Below are 18,447 nucleotides of genomic sequence, written 5' to 3' on the forward strand. Positions count from 1 at the left end.
AGGGCATTGGTTCTCAGCTCACCCAAGCATCTAGTCGAAGGCAGGAACGAAAGGCTGAGTTTTTATCCAAGTGTCCATATCTCCAAGTGAACAAGAAGGAGTTAGGTCCTGAAGATAATCTCATACAGATTGCTGGTATATTGTTGAATAAGGAAGTTAGCTTTCCAGTCCCTTCTTCCTAATCAGATGCTACTGAAAACTAGAATAGCAATCCTCTTGTCTTACCTGCTAGGACTTGGAAGAGGCTTGCTCATTCGAGCATATCAACTCCTATGAATTTTTCTATTGAGGAGATTTCTGATGACTGTGTTGTTCTAGGGAGAACTGAAGAGCACCAAAAATGTAACTTGAAGAAAAATAATGAAGCCGCAGAGGATTTCAAAAATTCACCAGTCAAGAAGCATTGTGTGGTAAAGTCTGATAAATTGATGGTGGAGGTGGCCAGCCCTAAGTGGCCCCACCCCCAGAATGAAGCTCTTAAGTTGGAATTGTCAGGGGTTAGGGAATCCCTTGACAATTCATAACCTTAAAAGGATTTATACATCCCATTCTGTTGATTTGGTGTTTGTATTGGAAACTAAAAACAATGACCATTTTGTGAGACAAAAGCTAATTTTTTGTGTTTTTTTTATATGCTAATAGTCAATCTTGTAGGAACATTTGGAGGTTCGGTTTTTGCTTGGAAGGACCATATGAATGTGTTTGTTATCATATATGGTACCTTCTTCATCCATGATCTTTGAATCCTCTATTAATGAATCATGGTCCTCTATTTTGGTTTATTTGAGTCTGGATGCTTCCTTATGGTTGGATCAATTTAATCTTCTGTTTCAATATAAAAACTCACTAAATGAAGCTTGTTTATTAGTGGAAGATTTCAATTCTATTTTATGCTCTAGGGAGAAGTGTAGGGGAAATTCTCTTTGTCCTAACAGTGCTGCTATGTTTAGGTGCTTTATTGATGGGATGGGTTTAATAGATTTGGGTTTTAGAGGTCCCAATTTTTCTTGGAATAATCATAGAGATGGGATGCATAACATTCAAGAACGCCTTGATTGTTCTCTGGCTACCTTTCAGTGGTTTCAACTTTATCCTAATGCCTTTGTTGACCACCTAAAAGATAGAGGGTTTGATCATAGGCCTATGTTGATCTCTATCTCTCCCTCTTGTCTTAAAGCCAAAAAGCACTTTTATTTTGATGCTCGGTAGGCCGCTGATTCCTCCTTTCGTGATGTGATTTTTGCAACTTGGGATTCTATGACCAGAGGACCTTCTTTGTTCAAAGTCTGGTCCAAGCTTAAATCTTGCAAATATGCCATTATGCAGTGGAATAAAAACCATCCCTATAATTCTAATGCTCGAATCCAATAACTCCAATCTCTACTTGATTCAACAAAAGCTAACCAAGAGAGTGGGGATGCTAATACAATTCGAGGGATTGAAAATGACTTAACAGAAGAGATCCGTAGGGAAGGGCAATACTGAGAGCAGAAAGTGAGAATTAACTAGCTTAAATCTGGTGATAAAAACACAAATTTTTTTTCATGCCAAGGTCATTAACAAGAGAATACATAATTACATTGCAAGCATAATGGATGAGAATGGTGTGTGGAAATCGGATCTTCATGAAATTCAAAGCATTACTTCTTGATATTTTTGCCAGATATACTCGTCTTTAGGACCATAAAATTTTGGTCGAATTACAACTAGTTTTTTGCCTAGAGTGTCTAATGAGATGAATGCTAGACTCACTGCCCCTTTTTCTTCTGAAGAACCTAAGAGAGCAGTTTTTTCGATGCATCCGTCCAAAGCACCAGGGTTAGATGGAATGACTGCTTTCTTTTTCCAAACTTATTGGGATGTGATCGGTCAAGATGTCTATAGGGTAGTTATGGATTTCTTTGAAGGGGAAAGAATGTTGAAAGCAGCTAATCACACCTTAATCTCTCTGATTTCAAAGGTAAAAAAGGTAATAATTATGAAGGATTTGAGACCTATTGGTTTGTGCAATATCTTGTACAAAATTACTGCAAAGATCCTCACCCTTAGAATCCAACCTTTTATGGATGGCCTCATAGGCTCTGAACAGGCTGCTTTTGTTAAAGGGAGCTTTATTTCTGACAATATGCTCATTAATCATGAGGTCATGCATAGTTTGAAGTTGAGGAGAAAAGGAAAAAGAACTGGAATGGCCATCAAACTTGATATTAGTAAAGCTTATGAGTGCATTGAATGGTCCTTTCTCCAACATATGCTTCAATGCTTTGGTTTTCACAATAAATGGATCTCTTGGATAATGCAATGAGTCATCTTTGTGAGCTTTTCTATTCAACTCAATGGGCACATCTTCGATCATTTTTCTCCTTCTGGGGAATTAGGCAAGGAGATCCTCTATTTCTTTACCTTTTTCTTTTTATGGCGGAAGGTTTATCACATGCAATCAAGTGCATCTCAACCTCACGTTATGGTCCTTCTATGACATACTTGTTTTTTGCAGATGATTCCATTTTGTTCTCTAGTGGAATCCTATATGATTATTCTTTGGCAAGCGACCAACAAGTCAATTTGAGCAAATCAGCTATTGCTTTCAGTCCCAACACCCCTCATTCAGTGAAGCAACAAATCTCCTCGTTTTTAAATATTTCTAATATGGAATTTCAAGACAGATTCCTTGGTTTGCCTTCCCATTTTCCAAAATATAAGCATAAAGCCTTAAATTTTATTTGTGAGTGTGTAGTGCAAAGGTGTTCAGGTTAGAAAGAGAACTTGCTTTCTAAGAGAGGTAATGAAGTTCTCATCAAAGCGGTTGCTTTTGCCATTCCAGTTTATTGTATGTCTAGCTTTCGGCTTCCTTTGGGTCTTTGTTCCAAGATCAATAGCACTATTGCTAACTTCTGGTGGGGACAACTGAAGGATGAGAAAAAATTACACATGGTGGCTTGGTCGAAACTATGTTACCCTAAGGGTAAAGGTGGGCTGGATTTTCAGGATATGGAAAGCTTCAACAGAGCTTTAGTAGCAAAGCAAGGATGGCGTATCTTGTGTAACCCTAATTCCCTCTTGGCTCGTGTTTTTAAAGGAAAATACTTTCCATCTTCCTCCTTTATGTAGGCTTCTCAAGGGTGTAGAGCTTCTTGGGGATGGCAGAGTATACTTTAGGGCAAAGAAATCCTTAAAAAAGGCATTCGTTGGCATGTAGAGAATGGAGAGCTCATTTTTTACAAGGACGATTGTTGGGTTCCCAACGTATTTCCCTTTAGACCTCAAGTGAATCAGGATCATCAACTTTCGATATTTCGAGTGTCTTAGCTTTTGGACCCTATAACCCAAAGCTGAAACATTCAACCTCTTCAAGAAAATTTTGTTCCTGAAGAGGTAAGCCATATTCTGTGAATGCCCACTAGTATCTTTTCTAGAGAGGATCAGCTAGTCTGGCATTTTGACATGAGAGGTGTTTACTCTGTATGTTCTGGTTATCAAATTGCAAAGAGGCTGCATCTTTCTAATTCATAGACCCACTGAGGTAATCCGAGTCCGGTTTTTGTGGTGAACAATTCCTCTTTTTGGATGAATTTCTAGAAGCTGCAATGGCCTAGCAAGATAAAGATTTCCTATGATTATTTTTGTCTGAAAGGCTCCCCTGTAATGTTCTTCTTTATCAAAGATTATCAAATATTGCACCAGATTGTTGCTTTTATGGTGGAAGAGAAACCATTGCACATATCTTCCTTTGTTGTCCTATTGCTGCTTTAATTTGGATTCAATCCCCTTTGGGGATCCGATCAACTCTTCTTATGGGCTCAGCAATGATTGATATTGTAATACCCGGCTGGAGTCCGGCATCGGAATTCTACTTTTCGCTGGAGTTCAGTTTGCCGAAAGTCTTTAGACGGGATAGATTTATGTTTTTCTCAAATGTTTTGGTATGTTTCATAGTTTTAAAGCATAAGGAAATGAGTTTTTGAATGAATTGAACCAAGGCAGAAAAGCCAGGTTCGGCCGCCGAAGTTGAGGTTCGGCCGCCAAACATGCATGGCTTTCGGTTTCACGTGTGGCCGCCGAAGGTGGTTTGGCCAGCCACCTATAAATGGCCCTCAGTCGGTTGAAGCGGTAAGAGCACCGTTTCTTTCACTTGTGTGGTTTGTCTGTGTTATGACGCATTCCATCAGATCATATTTTAATGAATTGTTTTACTGTTCTACTCACTGGGCTATAGAGCTCATCCCACTCCCTTCACCCCAGTTTTGCAGGTTCAATGTACAGTGTACAGGGAAGGGTCAGCTAAGTGCAGAAAGAGAAAAGAGATATTTAATAGTTTAGAGTGGACATGTAATATTAAAGAGATGTACTAGTTGTGTTTTTAGTTACAGATGTGCTTGACTTAGTTTGTGTTGTAAATCTGTTGTTATATACATGATCTGTATATGTATATGTTTTACAGAGTATGTGAAAAAACAGGCTTAATAGGTATGAGTTAACCCATCTAGAGTAAGCTCTAGTCAGGGGTACAGAGTACAGAGTACAGAGTACAGAGTACAGAGATAGTGCATGCACAGGTTAAGCCTTGGTTCAGAAAAGAGTTTTTATTTTCACAGAAAATGTATGATCATGTATGAGATTTACAGATATACAGAGAGTATAGCAGGCTTGCTACGGGTTCTGGCGGCCTTAAGCCGACCTGAATCCTAGTGCCGGTGACGGTCCATTTTGGGGTCGTTACAGATATATGGAAACAAATAGAGAGGTTTCTAACTTCTTATTCAGAAAGTAACCTTCTGTTGCAACTCATGAGCTTCCTCCTTTGGCAAATTTGGAAGAATAGAAATGATGAGACCTTCAATCAGAAGTATAGACCTGCTACTAATCTCATAACCGCAGCCATTTGCTACCAAGAGGACTTTTATGCTGCTTGTTTATCCTCCTCTTCTTCTAACATCTCCTCTCCTTCTCAATTGGATGTGATCCAATGATGGTTATGTCCTCCCTTAAGATTAATTAAGATCAATTTTGATGCAGCATATAATGTTTCAAATAGTGTGGGTGCTTTTGTTGTCTTAAGTCGAAATTTTCATGGTGGTATTATAGATTGGAGCTGCCATTTGTGGAATTCTTATTCGGATCCCTTACTTCTCGAAAGCCTCGCTTTTTGGAAAGCTATTTAGTTAGCCATCAGAAGAGGCTTCTCTAGGATTGTTGTTGAAGGAGATTCGCTAACAGTTATCAATGCTTGTTGCGGTCACTCCCTCCTTTGTTAATTTAAAATGTGATTGTAGATATTTTGTCCTTAGCTAATCAGGTCGGAGATACCAATTTTTTTTTTTTTTGTTAGGAGTAGTAGCAATCAAGCTGTTCAATTCCTTTACAAAAAGTTCATTACTGATGCTTCTTTTAGATGTAATCCTTGTGCTTAAATGAACTTTGTATCTCATAGTTTGCAACTTTTAATAGATCTACCTTGTGAAAATATATATATATATATATATATATATAGCAGTCGAACATATCAAATCTTATTTACTATGAAGTAACCTACCAGTAAATATACTTTTTAAGAAATGAACTTCTTAAAAAAATATTATTTTGAATCAAATATCTGAAACCGCTTATGAGGTTTCTTTGAGTGGTTTAGAGCAAAAAATGGCAGTAATTAAAAAATTCGATACATTAACCCTTAAGAGGTGAAATGAAATTGAGTGAATTCCTTTTCCCTTAATAAGGGGTTTCAAGTTCGAACTTTAAATATGGAGTATCTTTAAAACTTGGAGGAAGCACTTTACCTCTTTAATGGGCATGCCTGTCACTTAGTGAATTTCAAACACCGTTTGATTTATACAAAAAAAGATTTGATACATCTAACATAATTCTAAAGTGTTTTTCTCACTTAACAAGAATCAAGTAGCATATATGTCAGTGCAAAAATCTACGTGAGACGATGTTTTTAGATGTAGACGTATTCCCATCCAACTCTTTGCTGGATTAATGGCTTTAGTAATACAACTTGATTTTTGATATATGAAAAAAAATAAAATTCAAAACTCCCATATATAGACACTTAAAGTTGCAGCCAGTGAGATCAGAAATTGCACCAAGATAGCTTTACCAGCAAAGCTCCATGGCGTGCTGATTTCTATGGCACCTCGTTTTTGGACAGATAGATTTTAAATTGTGCTTAGATCAGCTCTTTTGCATATCATTCCTTTCATCCACCGATGATTCACTTTAGCATAAAACCCAGCAAAATCCATCTTGGTTAGAATTACAATTCAAGGAATTAAAGACAAATACTTCTTGTTGCTTTGCTCATTTGGGAGTACTCCATATTGAGGAAGAAAGATGGGTGAATGAAAAGTTACTTTGTTTGCTTGTTTTTTCTTTTTCTTTATAAATATAAATTTTAGAAAATATTATTTTGACATTTTAAATTATTATATAAAAATAATATTTTATTTTATCAAAAATGAAAATTTTAATTTGTTTAACCAAGATTAAGTTAGATCAATCTAAATCTAAATGAAATTGGGTTATATTGAACAAGCACAAGGGCTAATTTAAACATATTATCTTAATGGGCATCTATAAACTAGGTATATCAATTGTAACTAAAATTTTTTAAGGCATCATATTAAATTGGAAAAATTATTACTTATCCTCTATATTATAAAAAAGTTTTTATTTAATTTAAAAAATGCACTAAAATATTTTTAACATTTTAAAAGTTTTACTAATTCGCCATTCTATTAATTTTAATAGTTAACTATTATAAAAAAGTCTAGAATACTTTAAATATTAAAAGACTAATTAATAAATTTTTTATAAAATTTAAAAGATTAACGGATGAATTTTTTTAAATTACATAGAGATTAAATAGTAAATTTTATTAAATTTTTTTAGAATCAAATAAATTACTAATTAATAAATTTTTTATAAAAATTAAAAATTAACGAATGAAATTTTCAAATCACAGAGAGATTAACTAGTAAATTTTACTAAATTATTTTAGAGCCAAATAAACTGTAAAATTATTTTTTTTTTCAATAAATATTTAGAGAAAGGAAGGTGGGTTAATTATTTTATTGTTTGTTTAAAATAATATAAGTCTAATCAAGTTCCTACACTGTTACTCAATAGCCAAATAAGTACTCGTAAAAATAATATTATTTTCAATGATAAAAATATTTTTTATATAATAAAATTTTATTTTTATAATTCTAAAAATTATATAAATAATATTATATAACTTTTGAGAAAAGTATAAAAATTTAATTGTGCTTATTTTTAAATTTAAAATTATTAATAATTAAATACATTAATATTTATTATACGAATACAGTCATGCATGTCCTTTTAACATTCTTTTTTACCATAAATCTATTAAAATACTGGTAGATTTTATTTTACTATTTCTAAACTTTTTACTTTTATATTTTTACATTTAAAAATAAATATTAATGTAATAAGAGACTTATTGATATCCCAAGAGATTGTTAAATAAAATCTAGTAGTATTTCAAGAGATTTATAAAAGAGAATGCTAAAAGTGCACACAGGATTATATTAAAAAAAAAAAAAAAGTATTTACTGAAAGTGGCTTGAATTATTTCATTCCAGCTTTCTCTTTTAGCATAGAAATGAACTTCTCTCTTTCCTCAGGCGACATTCCCTCTGCTGAACAATCTCCAACACCCCATTCTGCTCCGCGAATGCAGTACTTATCAAGCACTTGCTGACGATTCCTGCAAATCCCATCATATTAAATATTCACAAAATTAGCATTTCCTATTTCATTCTCTGATAAATTTCTCTCATTTTCCCTCTACCTAAAAGAACTAGTTTAAATTACTTCTCTTTGTTCTGCTTGGATCGTTCTAGTAGCTCCTTAAGTATGGGAGACGATTTGAATCTCGCATCATTTTCCGCGTACTTCTTCTGGTTTTCTTCTGCAACAGAGCGCATCCCAGTTAAAAAGGAGGGAAAGAAAATCTAATTTCATATAAAGCCGAAATTGAACAGGGAAATTTAGCATCAGACCATTGAACCGGTTAAGAAAATCAATTTGAGGAATCTGGGGACCAGGTATTGATTCCAGCCCAGAAAATCCAGACATAAGTCCTGCTTTAGCTGCAAAACCCGGAAAAGGGGCGAGAAAATCAATCAATTCACGCAGATACAGTCACAAAAAACGGGGATAAATTCGATTAATTCACCTGGACTCGCAGAGAGAAGCAGAGCAACAGCCAAAGGAAGAGATTTGTGAAGGATCAGTTGGCAGGAAGGCAGAGAAGAAACCCAAGAAACATTTCTGGGTTTGTGATTGGGTACAGTTTGAATTTTGTTTTGAGGGATAATGTTGGGAGTTTCAGGTGATGAAATCTGAGAGGGAGATTGGAAGAAGAGAGTGTTCATTCTCCCTGGGTTTAGCATTGAGGGAGTGATAAGAAAAATGGATAGCAACAAAGGTCCATATTAATCAACCAAAGCGGGCTTTCGTGTCAATCAGTCATTGGCTTTACGATTTGGAAAAAGATAGGCACACGTGGAATAGCGCTCAGACGTGCGAAAATAGAATATTAAATAATATTTAAAGAGTGAAAATGTTAATTGGAGAATTGAAAGGCGATATACAAATGGTGCAAAATTGATCAACATAAATAAATTCAATATTATTACAATTTAATGGAAAAGAAATATTATATATTTTTCACAGGTTAAAAAAAAACTGAACTTAATTAATTAATAAATAAAATGCCTACATATCCTCATGGACAGAGAAATCAAAGCTTTAGGGGGTTTGCTTGGCTTAAAAAGTTGATCTCCATTGATGATAGCTGATCATTGATGTGCTCGTATTTTGATTTATGGAGTTCTCATCAAAGCTCACCATTATATTTTCTTGTTCATGGTTTTTAACTCTTCAATTGTCATTTTTTTTTTAATTTGAAGATAAACATTCATATATTAGAGAAAGAGTAAAATACATGACAATAACCAATTATATTAGTGATAACTAAATTTAATGCAGAGAAGTTATAAGGTTTCCAACCCAACTCAGTAATAAAAATGTCTAAAATTTTAAAAAGATATCCTAAAACTAAAGTAGTCAAAACTCGAAAAGGGATATAAAAAAATAAAGAAATAGTGCCGCTCAATAGAAAAATAGCATAAGAAATTTTTCGTGGTATCTATATTCATTATCGGCGAAAGAGAACTCCAGCATAGTTTCAAAAGATTTTCACCGCAGTAAAAGAGGACAATAAATATACATGTACCTAAAGCACATCTCAATCAAGGTTGAAATAAACCTAAAACCAAAACAACAACAACATTGATGATGGAAAAATCGAGATTTATGTGGCATCTGTTTGTAAAATTAGTTTAGATTTTAAAATTTTTTTATAGTTATTAAAGATTTTATGATCGTTGAAGATTTCATGGTAATTAGAGATTTTATGGTAATTAGAGATTTTATGGTAATTAGAGATTTTATGGTCGTTGAAAATTTTATGATAATAAAGATTTTATGATCATTAAATATTTTATTTATGAGATTTAAATATAATATTAAATATGACCGTTATAATTTTATTTCAAGAATTTTATAACCATATATAGCGGTTAGTTTTTTCACAATAAATAGCCTTCGTCTTTACAAAGATAGTGATTCCCATTTTTTCTACTTTATTCTTTTTTTCCTTTGTGTTATCTGCTGGATTATAAATTAGAGATAAATTCTTATTGTTCTGATCCTGCGAATTAAATCCCAGAAGAACCTGTTTAATTCTGGGGGATCACAGAATAAATCCTTAAGGACAATGTTCAACACGACTCGGGTTTCATTATTTTATTCCAATATTTCAAACAATCTTAAGGATTTATCAGTACACAAATGGAACCAAATGTTGTCACTGTCTCTACTTTTGCACTGCCTACTGCTCCGTACACCAAATCTTTTCCTGACATCTCGAAGATTGAAGATATAAATAGGAGGGAACTTAAAGCTGCAGAAGGAAAAGAGCTAGCTACAAGAGCAAATCTTGTACAAGGAAAATGGCATAAATCAAATAACAGGTACAAAAAAAAAGAAACCTAATTACAAACCTAAGTTTAATAATCCCATCTTTAAAAGGAAAAGATATTGTCTTGTTTGTGGTAAGTCAGGTCATGATGCACCCCAGTGCAGGAAAAGAGTGACGAATGACAATCCTCCTAAACTAAAAGTGAACTTAGTTGAAGGAGATGACATTATTGCTGCGGTCATTTCTCAAACTTTTCTTGTAGCTAATGTGCAAGAATTGGTAGTAGATTCTGGTACTACTAGGCATATCTGTACAAACAGAAATGCGTTTACCTCCTACACTACAGTGGGGGAAGGAGAAGAACATGTATATTTGGGTGATTCTAGGATTGCAAGTGTCATTGGTAAAGGGAAAGTTCTTCTCAAACTCACATTTGACAAGACCTTGGCACTTAATGAGGCACTTTATGTACCTAATATGAGAGCTATTTTAATTTCTATAGCTCTATTGGGAAAGACTGGGATTAAAGTGTCTTTTGGGTCAGACCAAATTATACTGACAAAAAATGAAATTTTTATTAGAAAAGGTTATTGTAATCAGAGACTCTTTATTCTCAATATTTCTGCAATAACAAATGAAAATGCATCTCCTTCTGCTTTATTGCTTGATTCTTTTGATTTATGGCATGCTAGATTAGGACATATTAGTGCTTCTTATATTAAAAAAATGCAATATCTTGGTATAATATCTGGCACTAGTAATACATGTTTAAATAAATGTGAGATTTGTGTAGAATCTAAGTCAACCAAAAAATCATGTTCAACTACACATAGAGAATCTGAATTGCTTAGTTTAATACACACAGAATTAGGAGATTTAAAACAAACTATTACTAGAGGTGGTAAAAAATATTATGCAACTTTTATTGATGACTACTCTAGATATACTAAAGTATATTTGCTTAGAAACAAAGATGAAGCATTTAATATGTTTCAATTGTATAAAGCTGAAGTAAAAAATCAATTAAATAGGAAAATAAAAAGGATTAGATCAGATAGAGATGGGAAATATATCTTATTTAATGACTTTTGTGAAAAAGAAGGAATAATTCATGAATTTACTCCACCCTACTCACTTGAATCTAATGGAGTAGCGGAAAGAAAAAATAGAACATTAAAAGAAATGATGAATACTTTATTAATAAGTTCTTCCTCACCTAACAACCTTTAGGGAGAAGCTTTATTATCTGCTTGTCATCTACAAAATAGGATACCCTATAAGAAAACTGATAAAATACCCTATGAACTTTGAAAATGTTATAACCTAACTTAAAATATGTAAAAGTGTGGGGGTGTCTTGCTAAAATAATTCTTTCTGATCCTAAGAAACGAAAAATAGGTTTAAAAACTTCTGATTACATATTTATATGTTATGTTGAACATAGTGCTGCATATAGATTTCTTATTTTGAAAAGTGATGCGTTTGATTGTAATACTATAATTGAGACAAAAAATGCTGAGTTTTTTAAATATATTTTTCCTTTAAAAGTTGAGAAAATTTCTCATGCACCTAATGAAGATATTTATGAAAATCATTTTGAAAATAATAATGAAGATTTAAGAAGAAGTAAAAGACAAAGAAAAGAGACTTCTTTTGGAAATGACTTTTACACTTATCTTGTTGAAAATAAACCTTTAAGTTTTTCTGAAGCTATTAAATCTTCTGAAACTTCTTTTTTGGGAGGAAACAATTAAAGCTGAAATTTATTCTATTACTCAAAATGGTACTTGGACTTTAGTAGACTTGCCTCCAGGAGCTAAACCTATTAGTTGTAAATGGATTTTCAAAAGAAAATATAACCCATATGGGTCAATTGAAAAGTATAAAACAAGACTAGTAGCAAAAGGTTTTTCTCAAAAATAAAATATAGATTATTTTGACACTTTTGCTCCTATAGCTAGAATTTCTTCTATTAGAGTATTAATTGCGTTAGCCTCTATACATAAACTTGTTATTTATCAAATGGATGTTAAAACAATTTTTTTAAATGGAGACTTGGAAGAAGAAATTTATATAGTACAACCTAATGGTTGTATTATTTTTGGTCAAGAAAATAAAGCCTGCAAACTTCTTAGATTATTATATGGTTTAAAACAAGCCCCCAAACAGTGGCATGAGAAATTTGATCAAGTTTTGTTGAATGATGGTTTTACCTTCTTTGAAGTTGATAAGTGTGTATATACAAAACATATAAATGGTGAATCTGTGATTATTTGTTTATATGTGGATGATATGCTTATTTTTGGTACAAGTTACGATATAGTTTGTAAATCAAAAACTTTCCTTGCCTCTAAATTTGATATGAAAGATATGGGAGAGGCAAACGTAATTTTGGGAGTTAGAATCATAAGGAAGAATGATAGTGTAATGCTATCACAAGAGCATTATGTTGAGAAGCTTCTAAGGAAGTTTAGACATTTCAATGTCAAACCAGTGAGTACCCCTTATGATCATAACTGTCAATTAAAGAAAAATAGAGGTGACGTTGTTGCTCAATCTGAATATGCACAGATCATTGAGAGTCTATTGCATTTAATGAATTTTTCACGACCTGATATAGCTTATGCTGTATGTAGATTGAGTAGGTACACACATAATCCCAATAACGATCATTGGGCTGCATTAATTAGACTAATGAAATATTTGAGAGGTACCATGAACTATGGTATTTTATATAGTGAATTTCCCGCTGTATTAGAAGGATACAGTAATGCTAACTGGATTTCAGATTCAGATGAGATAAAATCCACTAGTGGTTATGTATTCACTTTAGAAGGTGGTGCAATTACATGGAAATCAACCAAACAAAATATCATTGCTAAATCCACAATGGAGTCAGAGTTTATTGCTCTGGAATTAGCTGGAACTGAGGCTGAGTGGCTAAGAAACTTCTTAGCAAATATTCCGTTGGGAATAAAACCAACACCATCTGTATCAATGTATTGTGATTGCCAAGTGGCAATAGCCATTGCAAAGAATAAAACTTTCAATGGTAAGAACAGACATAATCGTCTGAGACTTAATGTTATTAAGCAGCTGCTGAAAGATGGAACTATTTCCATTGATTATGTGAGGTCAGAAGTGAATTTGGCCGATCATCTGACTAAACCTTTAGGGAAAAAACTAATAGATGAAATATCGAGGGGAATGGGACTTGAGCCAATTTGAAATTAACAGTGATGGAAATCCAATCTTTGTGATTGGAGAGGTTCATATGGATAATAACAAGTCACTTGTTAGTTCTGATAGCACTATTTATTGTTGTCCCTTCCTATGGTGTGAGAAGTGCTATACTGCATTAATGAGAGGATGAGATGAAAGCTCTTAATGATATTCATATCCCTTATGGGTGGTATATAAATTGCAGTATACATAAAGATAGTGACTCCCATTTTTTCTACTTTATTCTTTCTTTCCTCTGTGTTATCTGCTGGGTTATAAATCAGAGATAAATTATTGTTGTCCTGATCCTGCGAATTAAATTTCAGAAGAATCCATTTAATCTTGAGGGATCACAAAATAAATCCTTAAGGACAGTGTTCAACACGACTCATGTTTTATTATTTTATCCCAATATTTCCAACAGCATCCGCATAGAATAGAGATAAGAGACTCTTTGACATCACACATGCTGTTTTTGAGTCTCTGCGAGCTCAATCCTATTAGAAGAAGTTTCACTTTTAGCATAAACTAATCATTGAGAAAGGAAATCAACCTCTCAGCACAAAAGTGAGAAGACTCAAATTTGTGTAGCACAAAAGTGAGAAGACTCAAATTTGTGTAGGAAGAACGACTAGTTGAGAGTGGTTTTTCTCATTATTGCCACACTTATAGCTAATGAGACCATCAATGTGCTTTTCGAACCGTGACCATTAGGCCTTTAGACGATAGATTAAGAATTTGAACCTTCAAACATTGTAAAAAAGTATAAGAAAAACAAACAATTAGAGACAAACATATGAAGGCAATACATAGTAATTTCGATTGAAAAAACTCAAAAAAGGAGAACCAAATGAAAAACTTGTAGTTAGAACAAAAATTATTTCCAATAAAAATAAATAAAACTATTTACAACCCCTCTCAATGGTAGGTAGAAACTCACGGTCAACACAGTGAAAAGAGACATCTTTTACCCTACCGAGTAGGAAAGATCTAAAAAGCGGAAGTAAATAAGGTCTAGATATCTTAAAAGAAAAAAACTTCATAGAACTTTCTTTCTCATTTAAGGAAGAGGGAGAATGTTAAAGTGTCTAAATTGTTTAAATAACATTATGCTTTTAAATATTGAAAACTATACTTAAATGTTTTTCATACAGTATAAAACTACTTGCATACAAAAAAAATCATCTTCAACCCAGTGCCAAACAATTCCAGTCTACAAACTAACTTCCGATATGATCGCTCCAAGCATCAGGAGCAAATTGAAACCTTTGTTTCAATTGACCCAATAATTTAATTAAAGCATTTTAACTCCAACGTAATAAACAATTAATGCTCTTTTCAAAGCATTATGAGGAATCCGTTTATGTTGAGAATTTAAACTAAAATGTAACTTTCAAAAATCATCTCTTTCTTTCAGCAAGTATACTCCTGTGGCTCTTCGGGTTTCTATCTGTTCAGTGCTCCAGATTGAGGAGAAGCCGAATTTGGGTAATTATTTGGGACTCCCTTCTCATGTTGGTAGTAACAAGAGGGAAGTGTTCAGTTTTGTTAAGGATCGTTTGTGGAAGCGGCTGAATTCATGGAAGCATCGTGCGTTGTCCCAAGCAGGTAAGGAGGTCCTCTTGAAAACAGTCCTCCAAGCTATGCCAAACTATGTTATGAGTTTGTTTTTACTGCCTCGGACTTTATGTGCTGATTTGCAGCGTATGATGACTCGGTATTGGTGGAGTAAGGGTGCTGATCAAAATCGCGGTATTCACTGGCTGGGTTGGCATAGAATGGCGAAGCACAGACTTGATGGCGGGTTAGGTTTTAAATCGCTCCATGATTTTAACTTAGCCATGCTTGGTAAGCAGGGTTGGAACATTATTAACAGGCCTCATTCTTTAGTGGCCCGCGTTCTTAAGGCTCGTTATTTTCCAACAACATCTTTTTTGGAAGCATCTTTGGGCCACAATCCTAGCTTTTTGTGGCGTAGTATATGGGCGACTCAGAGTTTGGTTAAAGCTGGTGCTTATTGGAGAATTGGGAATGGCAGGTCAATTTCTATTTGGACTCACCCTTGGTTGAAAGAGGCGCCCGACTTATTGGTTTCTACACCCCCTCCTCCGAACTGTACTCTTTCTATTGTTGCGGATCTTATGATCGGCTATAGATGGAATGAGAGTTTAATAGCTCAGTTGTTCAATGATAGAGACAGGAGTTGTATTTTGAACATCCCTCTAAGTCTTTCTTCGCATCCAGATGCGTGGTGCTGGAAGTTTGCATCCAATGGTCACTATTCTGTTAAGAGTGCTTACAGATTTCTGGTTGCTGGGTTTCGACGTAGGGAAGGTAGTGAGATATGGAGTCGTTTTTGGAAGACGAAGGTGCCTCCTAAAGTGCTTAATTTCTGCTGGCGTGCTTTAGTTAATGTAGTTCCTTGCCTCTCTTTGCTTCAGTCCAGGAGAGTTCCGGTTGATTCGATGTGTCCGTTGTGTCATGAGGCTCCTGAGACTATCCTACATATTCTTGTTCAGTGTCCTTTTGCCCGCAGTTGCTGGTTGAGTTCGCCTTTGGGTTGGCCTGCTTTCTCTGCTGCCTCTCTTAGGGAGTGGTTCTCTTTAGCCTTCTTTACTGCTTCTGCGGAGAATGCTTCCCTTATTCTAATGATATGTTGGGCTTTGTGGCATAACAGAAATAATGTTGTTTGGAAAGCTCAGGGTCGAACTGCGAGTGGTGTGTTCTTCATGGCACTGAATTTTTTGCAGCAATGGAGGGGGGCCTGTTCTGATTCTACCAGCTGCACCAATGTTGTATCGGCTTTGACTATTTGGTCTCCTCCACCGCAGGGTTGGATTAAGGTTAATATTGACGCCTCTTTAAACTCGCAACGAAGTTCGCTAGGCTTTGGCTGTGTAGTCCGAGATGCTAATGGTAGATTTATAGCGGCTAAAGCAGGCTGTTTTTGCAGTCAGATGAAGGTTAAGTGTGCTGAGGCAGTGGCTTTTCGAGAGGCATTGAGCTGGATTAAAGAGTGCGGATGGGATCGAGTTCTTTTCGAATCGGATGCTCAGGTTCTTATTGTGTCCATTAACAATGCTTCATTAGATGATTTATCACATTTTGGTCTTTTGGTTCAAGATTGTAAATTGCTTCTGTCCAGTTATGAGGAAGCAAGATGTGCTTTTATTCACAGGTCTGCGAATGATGTCGCTCATGTTCTAGCAACATCGGCTCATTCTGAGTCAGGTCAAGGAGTTTGGGTTCATATCCCTCCTCCTCATATAGTTTCCTTGATCGCTTTGAGTTAATAATATTTCTTTCATTTTAAAAAAAAAAAAATGTCCTATATATTATAACATGTTTATTAAAATTATTTATTATAATAGTTTTGTAGAAGTCATGATTAATATTCTTTTTCCACAAAGTCATGATTAATATTTAACTTGGTAGATTTAACCATCTAATGAATAAAGGATTAAAACACAGGCACACATGCGACTCTAATTAAGAAAAATATAGTTATATATTAGACACTAATAAATAATAATACATAAAAATTTGATCCTAATTTAATAATTATATTTAATTTAACATAATAGTGCTTCGCAAATTTAGTAGAGACAATTTAAACGGGTTATTACAAGATCTCACATCGTTGCTTCGACGTTGCTCCACTCATCAATGACTTCGCTGAGCGCAATGTTACTGCTGCCACCAGCACTCACAGCTTTCCTTACCTCTTCTTGAATTTGTTTAGCTCTCAATTTCAACTCTTCACTTCCCATCATCTGTTTAATTTTCTCCCCTATTTTTTCTCTTTTCACCACCGTCTCTAAACCCCATTCCCATGTTTTTGGCCACACATCCAACCCACTCCTCTCCACCACCGTTGCCTTCACTTTCTGATCCCTTTTTGCTGGCCATACTAGTAACCGCACGCCGTGCCATGCAGCCTCAGTCACCAAGTTCCACCCGCAATGGCTGAAAAGCCCACCAACCGCTGGGTGACCAAGAATCTCCACCTGGTTCTCCCATTGCTTAACTACCAACCCTTTGTCCTTGATCTTCTCCATCAGTTCGTCTCCAAGCACCTCGTTCAAGCTATCTGTATCCTCCTTGTCAACTCTCTTATCTTTCACCATCGGCAAGAATGGATACGCACTCCTTAGTAATCCATCTTGTATCTCATTTATTTGCTCCCTTGACATGGCTTGCTTGCTGCCAAAGTTAACATACACCACAGACCTTGGTAATTGATCCCCATGCTATTTCAGTAGCCCACCGTCTGTTTCCTTCTCAAATTCAGAGGGGTAAATAAAACGGGATAGAGTGGCGGCAACCCATCCACTACTTTTCCACTCTTAAGAGCATCCAAAGTTTCAGATTTTAATATTTCAAGTGTGTTAATCAAAATTCCACTCAGCTTTGTGATATTCTTACTATCTTCCTTGAAAATGGAAGCAAAGATGTTGTTTGGGTCTAGAAGTAAAGAGGGCATGTTTGATTTGGTAATTGGCATAATACCAGTGATAACACATAAAAAATAGGCCAGTTATGGGAAGGATTCAGGAGCCAGGCCATTCGGTCTGACCGGATAGTGGAAAAGCTCGGCCAATAGATATTGAAGATTAGACCTCCAGCTCCTTAGAACTTTACCAATTCCCGGAATGACATGGTCGACCACTTCAAGACTCGCACCATAAACGAGGCATTTGAATACATGAACAACTAACCTCAATGACCGAAAGGAACCTGTCTTTGTATAGATTGGATAAACTGAGCACAATTTCATGAAATCAAAATAAGGTATCGACCTCCAATGTGATGGTCGACCCCTCTAAACCCTCTTCGAGATATTAAATGCACATGCGAAAAGGCTGCCCAGCTATTTGACACACCTACCAAAGGGTATGGGCAAACAAGTTATGCATTGATTAGAAAATTGCCAGCCGCCAGACATACCCGCCACAACACGCTACCATCCAATCTGTTGGGGTGTAAAGTAGGGAACTAGGGTATAAATATCCCTGAACCAACCTCTCTCAGGAGTTCTCTCTTTTCTTTTGCAGGGATTAATTCCCCTAAGAAGTTAATCTCTCTCTCCCATATATTCACAGAAGAACCCTAAAAATGGTGGCCCTTTGGAAATTCCTTTAAAGGCTTTATTATTTATTTTCTCCTTACATTAATGAATCTCAAATAACGCTTGATCTAACTTGAGCGTAGGA

The 18,447-nt window shown here is 35.0% G+C and overlaps 2 protein-coding genes across 2 annotated transcripts; both read right to left on the reverse strand.

Annotated features, from left to right (window-relative positions):
* Positions 1-7,469: 7,469 nt before the first annotated feature.
* On the reverse strand, positions 7,470-8,445 carry LOC110614966. The gene is made up of 4 exons (XM_021756658.2): positions 8,204-8,445; positions 8,028-8,117; positions 7,840-7,936; positions 7,470-7,732 (listed from the first exon to the last, which is right to left on the reverse strand). The coding sequence occupies exons 1-4, from the start codon at positions 8,418-8,420 to the stop codon at positions 7,594-7,596; spliced, it is 543 nt and encodes a 180-aa protein (XP_021612350.1). The 5' UTR covers positions 8,421-8,445; the 3' UTR covers positions 7,470-7,593.
* An 8,421-nt stretch (positions 8,446-16,866) lies between these two features.
* Positions 16,867-17,427, reverse strand: LOC110615354 (UDP-glycosyltransferase 13-like). The gene has a single exon (XM_021757198.1). The coding sequence runs from the start codon at positions 17,425-17,427 to the stop codon at positions 16,867-16,869; it is 561 nt and encodes a 186-aa protein (XP_021612890.1).
* Between the last annotated feature and the right edge of the window lie 1,020 nt (positions 17,428-18,447).

This window comes from Manihot esculenta, chromosome 5 (genome assembly GCF_001659605.2).
Source record: "Manihot esculenta cultivar AM560-2 chromosome 5, M.esculenta_v8, whole genome shotgun sequence".
Classification (NCBI taxonomy): Eukaryota; Viridiplantae; Streptophyta; class Magnoliopsida; order Malpighiales; family Euphorbiaceae; genus Manihot; species Manihot esculenta.